We start from the raw sequence: 13,399 nt of genomic DNA, 5'->3' as shown, positions 1-13,399 counted from the left end.
AACTGGATGCATATCCAAATGTGGCACCTTATTAGTCAAGAAATCACATCTTGCAGTATCCTGCTTTACTATCCATTGATTCATTCCTTCTAGACCAGTGTGCCCAGGAATCAATAAAACTTTACTGATCTGTGGCAAACAGAAGATAAAAAGCCATCCCTGAGCCTTTTAGAATTAAGGATGATTAAGGTTAAACTTCTTTAGGGCTTCTAAAACACTCCTTGAGTCACTATATATTACTGTGGATTTAAATTTCTTATCAGTTGCAAGATTTAAAGCATCAACTATGGCTGTTGCTTCAGTTGTGAATATGGATGAGGAGTCTGATACCTTTTTATGATTCCCCCTCACACACCATGGCACATCCAACTCCATCTTCCGATTTTGATCCGTAAGTATAGATTTTCCAGTCATTTATATGACTCTCATCATGCTCCAAAAACTTATTTCTGGCTTCTTCTGGACGATCTTTCTTCTTTGTTTCTTTAATGAAGACATCTATTGCTGGAATAAACCATGGAGGAATAGCAGGATGTTTAACTTGTAGGATCTTCTGCATTTTTATGCTTTCAACCTCCAGTTCACCCACCTGTCTGATTTGAAATGGTATTGAAGATCTAGATCCAAAATGACTTGAGTCACATTGTTTTAAGATCTCAAAAGATGGATTCTCCTTCAAGCTTTTCAGCTGCATGGTGTGTCTCAGGCCTAGCTCATGCCTCCTTAAGTCCAGTGGTAGCTGATGGGAGTCTACATAAATACTTTCAATGGGTGAAGTTCTAAAAGCTCCAGTACAGATCCTTAACCCCACATTATGCCTAACGTCCAACTCCTTAAGTTTAGTCTTTGAAGCAGATGAGTATACTTGGCAGCCATAGTCTAGCTTAGATAAAACATACTGCATTATAAGGCCTTAACAACTATTTCTTATCAGCACCCCAATTAAATTAGATACTACTTTTAAAAATATTTAGATGATCTCTTCACTTTCACTTTTAACTGGTCAATATGATTATTCCAAGTGAGCTTTCATCAAAGACCACTCCGAAAAGTTTTACTTTAGTAGAGTAAGGTAAATTAATTCCATTTAAGGTAAGGGCTGGAATAGTTTCCTTAGTTTGGCATCTGCAGAACCGAACAGTGACAGTTTTAGATTTGGAAAATCAAAACCCTTGCTCATTAGCCCACTTGCTTACTTTATTGATGGCTCTTTGCATGAACCTGCTAGTAGATGCTGTATCATATCCTGTGCAGTACAGAGCCAAACCATCTACAAATAAAGAGCCTTTTACTGATGATATCTTTTCTAATACTCCATAAATGGCAATAGCAAAGAGGGTCACACTAAGGACACTACCATGAGGAACTCCCTCTTCTTGTAAAAGGTCATGATACATGATTCCCAACTCTTACTTTTATATCTTTTTCTGATAACGAATTTATAAATCTGATCATTGTTCCTTTAATGCCCATCTTATACAACTTTTTTATAATACCATAATGCCATGTGGCATCTTTCTAAATCACAGAAAACTCCTATTGTTTGGCTCTGTTTAGCAATTTTAACCTTGCTGTATCTGATTTGAGAGCCTGAGCAAGGGATCTAAAGTAGACCTAGTTTTCCTATATCCAAACTGGAATGGAGAAAGCAATTTATTTGTTTCTAAGTGCCATACAAGTCTGGTGTTAATCATCTTTTCCATCAGTTTACAAACACAACTGGTGAGAGCTATTGGTCTGTAGCTGCTGGGTAAAGCAGGATACCTGTTTGTTTCTTCATAGGGAGGATTAATAATAATTTCCAGCTCTTAGGAATACTACCAGTTTCCCAGATTTCATTTATTACATCTAAAATAAACTCCTTTGACTTTTCTGGGGAGAAGTTTCAGCATTTCATAGAGTATTTTATCTTCACAGGGGCTGATGGTTTGTGGTATTCTGCAAGCATCTTTGAGTTCAACAGTGTAAATTTTGCATTATATGGTTCAAAATTATTTTCATTTGCAGAAATCTGGGCATTTCTAATGTCTTGGAATTCTAGAGAATAGTTCTCGCTACTTGATATTCTCGAGAAATGTTCTCCTAATTTTTCTGCGACCCTCTCTGGTTGGGTGATTAGGTCACCATTTATCTTAAGGGTAAGAGCAGAGGTTCAGGGACAAACTGCCATTTAGTTTCTTAATTTTCTTCCAGATCATTTTGGATGGTTTCTGAGCTATGCCATTAACGTGAGTACATCCATGACTCTCTTTCTGCTATTTTTACAATATTTATTTTAGCCCAGCCACAGCACGTCGGTAAATAACTTTGGCTTGGGTAGTTCCACTCCTCTTATACTTTTTGTAGCATTTTCTAGTGATCTTTCTCATACTACTGCAGGTTTTGTTCCACCAAGGAACTGCTGGTCCTTTTGTTGTTGGAATAGAGGTAACTGCACTGTTGTTGGTGGTGTCACTGAAGTAATTATATGCCTCTGCGATGGATGGAAATGATTTTACATTCTTGATCATGAGAACAGACTGACTAAATTTCTTCCAGTCTGCTCCATCTACCTTCCATTTGGGAGGTGACTCAGAGGGCTGATTCTTAACTGTTTTGATGTGAATTGGGAAGTGGTCACTCCCATTTGGATATTCATTTACTGACCATTCATAATCAATGTGAACACTAGAGGAGCAAAAGCTCAGATCAATAGCTGAATAAGTATTGGAGTAGACATTACGATAAGTCATGGCTCCATTATTGAGTATAGTAATAATATGATCATCCATAATATCCTCCAACATCCTACCCTTGACATGCTAGACAAAGATTTGAGAGGGGTTAAAAAAAAAAAAAAAAAAATAGACCTGAAAATCTAAAAAAGATATCATCAGCCTTTCATGGGGATTACAGTATTCTTCCACCAATGGCACAAGTGAGAACTGACTCCCAAATGTCTGCATCCCTACCGTTCGCCACAGGGAATGGCACATGATTATAGTGGCACAAGTGTAAGCCATCCCCGCTTGCTAGGACCGAAGATATTACGAGCATACTATCATCCCCACTCTAACCATGTTATGGGCAAACTGGGTAGAATGCCGAGGGTCCTATCCCCAGAACCAGACCCCACTGGAATCCGTAGCCCAGCCCTAAAGAATAGTCCCGCCTGATATCTCTCAGGTCCGAACATTATCGGGCAGCTGGTGGTCCTACCACAGTTCCCACTATTTAGCTTCGGATATAAACCCAATCCCAGTTATGATATCTTTTCCTGTTTATCAGGTCCAATAAATTTTAGCAAAAGCAGAAAATTCCACAAAAATTAACTCAAAGAAATATATAATGGCCTATAGGACTCTTGGACTCAAACCCGGGAACAGATTCCTGGGGTTCAGGAGCACCCTCACCACATCAAGGTGGTCCCAGATCAAGGGGGAGTTTCCCAATGCTGCTTTATATGTTTGTTTCAAGAATGAGTAACAATTCTGGGACTCTAAATATGCTAATTTTGTACAGATGTTTATTTGTTTTAAAAATACATTTGTTATGTAACATGTTACTGAAATTCTAGAATATGTAATTATGCTTAAAGACACTAACATTTCCTTTGAAGTTTTGCATAATTTTTTTCAAGATATTTCCAGGTGGTCTCAGTTGACCAAGATTAAGTTATACATATTGTGGGAATGTATGTATGCCAGAACTTATAAGAACTGGTGACAGTCATATAAATGGTTATCCATGGTTGGTGAAGACAGAAGGCTACACAAGACAAGGCCAGGCAAGTCTCATGCCCCCAGTCATTTCATACAAACAGAAAAAATACAGTGCTTTCAGTTTGATAAAACTTGCATTTTACTTTAAAACATTGTAATAGTATTGTTGAATTACCATTCTATGAGCAATCCCTGACCACCAATTCTGAGTAAGATTGCCAGGAGTTACTGTTATCTCCTTGGTTACATCCTTGCTTAAATGCTGTGAATAAACTTCATATTATATATTCTTTGTGTTTTAATCACAACAGGTATAATTAATGGCCAGTCATTAATGCACCTAACCTTACACTGAGTGACATTTCTGTGGCAGACTTCCTTGCCTCAATGCTAATTGCTCCTAGGTGTGCCAACAAACCACACATGACTACTCTTTCTGCACATATAGTCTTCTCAGCTAATAAGCTCATGGTCTTGCAATGATTTCATGCAGCTCACAGCACACTTTCAAATTTAGCAATGTTCTTCATATTCAGGATTACTCGAACGACACTCCTCCAGCTTCTCATTTTGCTGCTGATGTGACCCAACTCCTCCTCTTTGCATGTTCATGCCTCTGAATTGTAATGATTTTTCTGTTCAGATCATGACAGTGAGTAAAACTATAATTTCTTCACAGCTTTAGTGTTCAAATACATCCCCACTAAGGCCACCTCATTTCGCTGCATACAGAGATAAACTAAATTAGCCAATTCATTTAGCAATTTTCAACCAAATCTGAAATGTATGATATCAAAAACACCTAATAATGATATACTAGTACTGTACACAAGTTTGGCGGGTCACAAACAATAATGAAGAGAACTGGAACGAGAACTATTCCTTGTGGAACATTTGACATAACGTATGCTCACCCAGGTCGTGTTACATTACACTGATATTTGAAGTTTTTAACTTCTGGGGAAATTGTGCAGAAAAGCTCCTATGAACCCACTTATCTGCTTTTCTTTGAGCATGTAACATGATATGAAGTGATCAACCTCATCAAGAGCCTCAACAAAGTCAAGATGACCAGTGTCAATTAGCCGCCCAATTCTAGGATTATCATTAGACTTTTGGACTAATCACCCGAGATACTGTACAGACATTCACATTTTGTTAGATGTGGAAGGTGACAATTTTACCTTGAGGGAACGAATGCTGCTTTTCACTTTGACAATAGGTTGCATACAAGGAGAAATTTTGGGTTATTTCTTGTATTCTCTACTAATTTATGTCTTGTTCGGATTCAAGTATTTCACTGGTTATTCATGTTGGAAATTTTGTTGAAAGCTTCATGCTTTTTCATGTTATTATTTCATTCTGTCTATATCTAATTTTGCTTTGCAATGTTTGAAAAATAAAGGGCATTTCCCTCTGTCTGTGCTGGTCTTATACTAAATAGTTTTTGTACATCTTTGGGTTGCATAATTTGATCAGGTTGTTTAGCATTGTACAATGTAAGTTTCAGGAAAATTACCTTGTAAATGGATACTTATTCCTTCTCCCCACCTTGCTTTAGGCAAAAGTTAGGTCACAGCTTAATTATAACTCAGTTGGTCAAGCCCAAAAAGCTAATGACCAAAATTCTACTATGTTATTCAAGGTAGTGTTTTAAGTGAAAGTTTCAAAAGTGGCCCATGGCAAAGATTGTTAGAATATAATGCTGTGCTGAGAGAGAGAGAGAGAGAGAGAGAGAGAGAGAGAGAGAGAGAGAGAGAGAGGAGAGAGAGAGAGAGAGAGAGAGAGATTCTTGTAAGATTAACGGATGACCCACGAACATGTCCCAGTTTATCACTTATGACCAAATTGTCCAATCTGTGATGCCCTCTAGAAAAGACACCTGAATCATCTCTTATACTGTGCTAAGCAGCAGAAGATAACATGGGAGGACCTACTATCTCATATGCAGAAAATTTCAATAATTTGTGGAGATATCTTACACGCCTCCTTTATCAACTTGGTACATAGGCCTATACAATTTCCATTAGTAGCCTAACTCAAGCTTCCAGTAAGCTTATGGACTACACACAAAAAATTAATTAAACCACATAAGAAGGTAAAATTCGAAATAATCACCAATCAATCAGAGGGAAAAACTATTTCAACATATATATATAATATATATATATATATATATATATATATATATATATATATATATATATATATATATATATATATATATATATATTATATATATATATATATATATATATATATATATATATATATATATATATATATATATATATATATATACTGTATCTCTCTAAAGTGAACCCCTGTATTTTAGTTGTCAGCGTTCGGACTTTCACGCGTTAGCGGGTTTCTCTGTGGAACATATCTAGCCATCATTCGCGGAAAATTCGCGATTTGCAGTATTTTCACTGAGAAATATTCTAATTACTGTATTTTTCATATAATTTTTCATGAATAAATGCACTTTTTGCTGATAAAACTATTAAAATATTCAGAGTATAAGCATTTTTACAGGTTTTTTCTGTGTTTAAGCTATCAAAATGGGCAGTTCTCAGTGTTTTTGAGGGGTTTTAAGCATTACATGGTTGACCCATTTTGGAGTGTGTGGGGACATCCCCAGCGAATCTGAAGTCCACTGTATATATATATATATATATATATATATATATATATATATATGATAGTTTGTCACTGATTTTACTTATTCTACTTGGAAATTATTTTATGCTTTCAAACACTAAGCTTGAATACGAACTGCATAAAGATCAAGTCTGTATATGAATCTGTAGAGCAAGCAGAAGGCAAAGGATCTAAAGCTGCTGACTTCAGTGTCAGCAAGGAAAAAGGATAGTTAACAATTCAAGACAAAGTTTGGGTTGTAAAAGTGTGAAGACCATGTAAGGACCAACAGGAAGCTGAGGAGTTTCTGGAAACCGTCAAGAAACTAGTATGGGAGAAAGGATACTATTAACCAAAACCAAGTACGTATTCAATACAAACAAAACCACTATTTTGGAGAGATATGCCTCGGGTTACATTTACCAGCAAAGAAGAAATGAGCACCAGGGTTTAAAAGAGGAAAAGAAATGTTGCTGTTTTGCACTAATGCCATCAGCTTTGAAACTGCTAACCCCCTAACCTTGAAAGACAGCCTAGCAAAGAAATAAAAGAAATTTTTGCTCTGGAAGAGAAGGCAAGGGGGAAGGGTTTGAAGCGATTGATTTTAAGGAAATTCAAGATGTAACCAAGTTGACAAAAATTATTTGCTGGAGCTAAAACACAAGATAAGTCAAAAGAAAAAAGCTGTTGTAACAGAAAAGAGACTTATTTTTAGATAATATCCCAGTCTATTTTTATGAGCTTGACCTATCAACAATAGTCTCTTGAAAATGAAGAAAATGTCAGAAGCAGGAACTACCCCATTTACACCTACATATGAAGAAATGAAAAGGCAAAAATGTCAAGCAGAAATCACAATTTATAACAAACAGTGGAACCCAGAATCCTGGCCTCTCCTTCAACCCTCTCCCCCTCTTCTGCCCCTGCCATCCCAGAGGCCTCAACACCAATCACTCTTCCTTCTCCACATACAGAAGATATCAATGCAGATGAAGAGATCGATTACCCAACTCCCCTTATGAAATAAATAATAATTCTGTACAGCTAATAAACATTTGTCTGTATGTATGTCTACTTGTGTAAATGTAATGACTGCTGCAAGAACTGTCCTTGTTTTTTTTTTATCATCATCAGCATTGGTCATCACTGTCAGATTATGTGACAAACCTACAGTAGGAGGTTGAACTGGATATTAACTTATCTTGTCACAGTCCTATGCCTAAATCTTTGACAAGTCCTATGCCTAATTCTTAAGTATTTTCAAGATTTTTTTTTTGCCTGGTAAACAGCATTTTATAAATTTAATGGCTATACTCATACAATCTATCTGTATAGCATAGCATAAAAATATTACAGTACATTTTCTCTCTCTCTCTCTCTCTCTCTCTCTCTCTCTCTCTCTCTCTCTCTCTCTCTCTCTCTCTCTCTCTCTCTCTCTCTCTCTCTCTCTCTCTCTCTCTCTCTCTCTCTCTCTCTCTCTCTCTCTCTCTCTCTCTCTCTCTCTCTCTCTCCACAGTATTAGGACCTGCAAATTTTTTTGTGGTGTTTAGTAGTTATTAGGGGATTTTAAAATTTGTTAGGGATGTGAAGCCGAGGTTGAAAGTAAGATAAAAGCAGCCTGAGAGAAATGGAATGAGGTAGCAGGGGTAGTGTGTGACAAGAGAATGCCAAATAATAAGAAAATAAAGATCTACTGTACCGTAATCAGACCAGTGATGATGATGGTTCAGAAACAAGGGCATTCAAATGGAATGAGAAACAGAAAGTGGAGCAAACAGAAATGAGGATGCTGAGATGGTTTGGTTTTTGGTATCTCACTGGAAAATCAAGAAATCAGAAGTACTGTACCAGGGTGGTAGAGTTTACCAATATAACAGAGTTGAAACTGATATGCATGAAAATGTAGTAAGGAAGAGTCAGGAAGAAGGAGTCCAGGGGGGCTTAACTGAAATCTGTAAGGGGTAGAAGGTCGAGAGGGTGGCAAGGAATTAGATGGCACAATAAAGTGAAAGATGATTTTGAGAAGGATTTAGTGGAGGAAGATGCCTTTGACAGAAACAGTTGGAGAAGACCTTTTCGCTTGGGGATGGCGGTGAGGATGAGGAAAACTCCCCTAAAACACACAAACTTTAAGGGAAACCTGTAGAGTGGTAAGAAACCATGAAAACACTGTTAAAATAAAGCATAGAGTTTAAGACCTGGGAGTCATTATTTGTGATGACCTAACATTGTTCATCCAAACTGACAAACAGGTCTCGTTACTTGTGATGACCTAACAATGTTTATATAAACTGACAAAATCCTAGCAAACTGTTGGTAGACAACAAAAATAAATGGAACATTTTCAAAAGATGTCTCAACATTAGGTGCACTACAGATGACACTGATCAGACATAACCTTCCTTACTATTCTTGACTGAAGGCAATAAAACTAGGTAGCATCCAGTCTAAACATGAATGCTAAAATAAAAGCATCTTCATTTCAAATCTACCAGCACACACATTAACACCAGACACATTTGTTCTTCAATTCCACCACAAACCTAGGACTGGTGTCAGATGTGCTTTACCTAACAATTTAAATCATAAACAACCAATACTCATACTACTGTACTGTACATCAACTGTTCTTTTGGCCCCTTAACCTATGGACCCATTGCATATCAACAATCATAAATCAATACACACAGTTAAGTGTGAGATGAACAAGTTCCTCAATATCCTACCAGATGACAAAATACAATGCCAGTTTCGTGACCCCAATACAAGGGCACAATTCTAAATCTAGCACCTTCAATTCAATTCCAAATCAGAACTAACATTAGTTTAAAAATCAGCAATAAGTCCAACAAGGAAGGGCCATCACGTGGTAATTCCCCAGTCCTACAAGGGTGGAGCCAGTCTACAGGTAACCTCTTTGTTTTCACTCCATGTAATACTATAGCAGACTTATTTTCACACTGAGTCCTAACTGTACCACACCTGATGAGCTTAATCATTTTTACACTTTTTTACTTTCAGGTTCCACCCATTTCACCTTCTAATGGTTTCATGTCCTCTTGAACTCTCTCTAAAGAATCCTTTCCAGCTTTCCCTCTCAATATTTCACATATATTGGACTCATGATAGTATTTAGCCTTACATGGATTTTTCATCTACTTAGGACTACAGTATACTAAGAACTCTAACTCTATAGTAAAGACCTCCAACAAAGCTGCCTTGGACCCTCCTTGGGGCTGCATTCAAATAATGACTTAGACAGTAAGCAGCTCAGGCGGTACAGATCCAACAATAAGCAACAACCCCTGATGGACAAAAACAACCTCTGGCAAATGTTTGATTTTGATGGACAAAATACAACCTCTGGTAAAGTGGAAAAACCACTATGTTAATGAACAAAAGACATACTGTCAAAGAAGTTAATGCCAGTGTACAATAAAAACAAGAGCCTGTGAGTTAATGCCTGTGTATAATAAAGGCAACCTCTCGATATCAAGTAAATCCCAAAAGTTAGTCTGCTTACAATAACCAAGTCACTTAGGTAGGCAAGCCACCCAACACAGTGCCAATCCAAAGTCCAGAAAAACAGGTAAGGTTGGAGTCAGGAACTGCATCTGTCTATGAAATATTTGACAATACCAGTTATTAAATGAGCCATTCAGAACAGAAACAGGTGAGGCGGCTCATTAAAAACAGCATCCCTGACTAGGGAGTAAACTGAGATATTACTATAACAGATTAATGATAATGAGCTGTACAGGTATTCACAACTTTTCTCTTCATTGCTCTTCTAGTAGTCATTCTGCCATTATTACCTTCCACTTAGTTTTCCATCATTCCTTGTCAGGTGAGACTAATTATTTCTCAATTTTTACCAGCATATTTCTTAATTCAACAGTGCATGTATCTAGCTTTTCCTGTACTACAGAACTGCACATATACGCCATATACTAGATACGTGTGTTAAGTACCTAAACCCTGAACTGTGATGGCATTAGATATACAGTATTAAACCTCATAACCAACAATGATTAATCTAGAAATTTTTAACAATGGAAAATAATTATGTAAATGATCATCCATAGAATCAGACTCTAACACTAACCAAATAATTTGCAAATTTACAGGGTATTAAAAGTCTGAGACAAAAATCATTCACTCAATGAAATACCAGAAAAAACATCCATAGATGCAATCATTACTTTTCTGATTACAGCTGATTACTAACCTTGCTTCCTTTCTGATGTTCAGAAATTGATACATTACAAAAGCCCCTTCCTAAATGAGGACCAGTAAAGCAGACAATTGGTGTGTGAGCTCTTTGCCGCACCTTCCACTGCCCTCTACTAAGATAAGTAAAGTCACCCAGACCAGGCAAATGTCTTTCCTTGCCCTTGAGGAGGATACCCACCTCAAATCTGTGCCAGGAGAATTTGCCTCCGACTTCACATAATGCCCGACTTGAAACTCTTATTGCATTTTCCACACAAGAAAGCAACATGCATGTGTTTTACATCTATGAACGAATAACTGAATAGCATACAAAATCCATTATGACACTAAAATATTGAACACATCCACTGAATGACAGTACAGTGCATATTTAGAATCAAGAGGCACTGGCAGCCTTCCCTCCTGGCTCTGTGCCATAACTGAGACTGGTGACTTAAAGGTCTTCTCTATTGATTTTGTACTCTGGCATATTAGCTTGTTCTCTATTATGATGTTTATGCAACAAATTGCATAAAAATTATTCAATTTGCTTACATTCTAAACTGTATTACACCATTATTTCCAGAATAATGGTGTTCACTAGATTAAAATTACTATTAATTATAGTAATAATTATAATAGCAGTAAAAAAAGACCATGGTAACAAGGATTTTGTTAGCAACTCCTAAACGATGCCAAATCTCTGGTCACCACACCACAATCTATAGACATAACTAAACAACAAAAATAAAATACAAAAGTTACCAATAAATATAATTTCTCCATTCTACAAAATTGTAAGTTTTGTACTAAAGTTTTAATGTCAGTCCATGAAAAGCTTTAACACTCATAAGTACTCGACTAAATACATTTATTGTACAACAATATTAAACATATTCTAACGGTGCTTTTCAAATTACCTGAGAGAAGTTCAGGGCAGTACCCATGTAACCTCCTGATACTCTACTGACTGATATTGATTTATCTGTCTGTTAGGACACACGGAGCTAACACTTCTCACACTTCTTTAACTAGGCTTGCAGCTTACAAAACATTTCCTTAAAAATATAAATACTTAATTTAAAATTTATTTTTTAAATACTTACCTCTCCATTATTTAGCTTTTACTACAGCTGGCACGGAAGTAAAAGCTGTATAATGGAGGGGTAAGGTTCATTTCAAAAATTAAATCTAAAGCAAATGGGTGTAAATTTCTATTGGAAGTGTTACACTGTTACACAACTAAAGAGAGTTAAGTTCCCGTGCACCTATATATACATACTGTATACTAAGCTTTACCATTTTTAATGTATTAAATATATTGACTTCAGGATTTTATTAGTATTTATACAGTATTGCACATAAAAGGTATTGATGCAAATATTTTTTCCCCAAAACTATTTTGAACTGGATACTAAAGGATCTGAGCTATTTTAAAAGTATAATACTGTATCTGAGATACTGTAGTGTTCTGTATGCACAGCAAGTTAAATTCACATATAGTACTTTGCAGATTACACGCATCAACTCGATTTTGTCCATGCATCATTTAAAGAATAAAGCCTCTGCAAATATACTTTGATCAAATACCATTTTTCCCATTTCTCAATGTTAACCTTGTTACTACTGTATTGTGCACTTCTTGCAGCCTCCAAACTATGCCCCCTCAAACTTTACTGAAAAGAACGCCCCTACTACATTTATTATTGAAGCCGCAAGTCCAATAAAAAATGAGGTACTATTTACATAAGCTGCAAGTCTAAGAAAAATGAGATGCTAGGAATAGCCTGGTACGAGAATGACACTGCTGATGTGAAGACATCATCATCGCCTCTAAGGCTGCTTGACACAAATGACCTCTGTGAAATTCAGCCACTCATATCTTTCCTGTGCTTTCACTTCCACAACAAATCTTCTTTTACTCCAGTTTCTCTTCTCAAAGTTTTCGTCTGGGTACATCAGGTCTTACAACTCACCTGGTGCCCACTATTCTTACAGTTGTTCAATAAAGACATGCCCAAGCAGTTTCCCTTTCATCGTTACCTCATCTACATACTTCCTTAGTTTCCCTGCTTGCATTTTTTCATTAATTCTGTAAACATATCAGGTTATTCCTTCATCCTTTTACCAGTAAACAGCATATTGTGGTACAGGTGTTTTCATTTCTCCCTAATACTATACTCAAATCAAATTATGCTTTTCATGATTTTCATAGGCATTTTTCATCATCTTTTTTTATCAAATCTACAGATAGCTTGATACATGTATTATAGTTACAATAAGCTAGCTTTAAACCTTCAAATTACTGTCAATCAGTTCAACCTTCCTAGTGCAGCATAGTTTTTCTTTTCATTAACATCCACAATTTCATGACCATACCATCTGCTACGCTTTGACTTCCTAGTAACTAATGCACTAAGTCCTCTATGTAAATAAATAACACTAGTCTTCATATCCTGTCTTTCTGCAATTTCAACATACATGTGTGTACATTAAGACAAGTGGCTCTGGTTGAGTTTACACCAATTACTTGCACTTAGTAATCAGAAGCAGAATAACAAAACATCCTCCAAGTTGCCTAACAACACTCTTGACCACCAATTCTGAGAATCTCATCTGCTTTGACTTGAATTTTCAGACAAGCCTTTTCAGTATCAACTATACTTTTGATCCACTTCCACTCAATCTCTCCATTACAACTGACTAAGGAAATCTAGAAAGGCTATGTACTGTATGCTGAATTGTATCCTTTTAATGGGACATCCTTAATGAAATTATTTCCTAGACCATCATGACCCTAACCAAGTAATAAATTTCCTAGTCCCTCACTCTCTTACGGTTTAATC

The 13,399-nt window shown here is 36.4% G+C and overlaps 1 protein-coding gene across 13 annotated transcripts in view; it reads right to left on the bottom strand.

Annotated features, from left to right (window-relative positions):
• The window catches only part of LOC136838640 (pyruvate kinase-like), a 96,961-nt gene that overhangs the window by 79,703 nt on the left and 3,859 nt on the right, over window positions 1–13,399 (bottom strand). For 4 of the 13 annotated variants that reach the window (XR_010853073.1, XR_010853066.1, XR_010853069.1 and 1 more), the window contains exon 1: window positions 10,570–10,857. The exons of 6 other annotated variants lie outside the window; for them this stretch is intronic. Coding sequence is in view for 3 of the 7 variants with exons in the window: in XM_067103951.1 (XP_066960052.1) it covers window positions 10,570–10,842 (273 nt within the window). In the remaining 4 variants the exon portion in view is untranslated. Of the gene's footprint in view, window positions 1–10,569; window positions 11,005–13,399 lie in introns of those variants that run through there. 3 more of the 13 variants (XR_010853072.1, XM_067104000.1, XM_067103964.1) reach the window with 3 other exon arrangements.

The sequence above is a fragment of the Macrobrachium rosenbergii genome, chromosome 1 (genome assembly GCF_040412425.1).
Source record: "Macrobrachium rosenbergii isolate ZJJX-2024 chromosome 1, ASM4041242v1, whole genome shotgun sequence".
NCBI classification, from domain to species: Eukaryota; Metazoa; Arthropoda; class Malacostraca; order Decapoda; family Palaemonidae; genus Macrobrachium; species Macrobrachium rosenbergii.
Note: the sequence above shows the minus strand (reverse complement) of the source record. Positions and strands in the feature narration are given on the sequence as shown.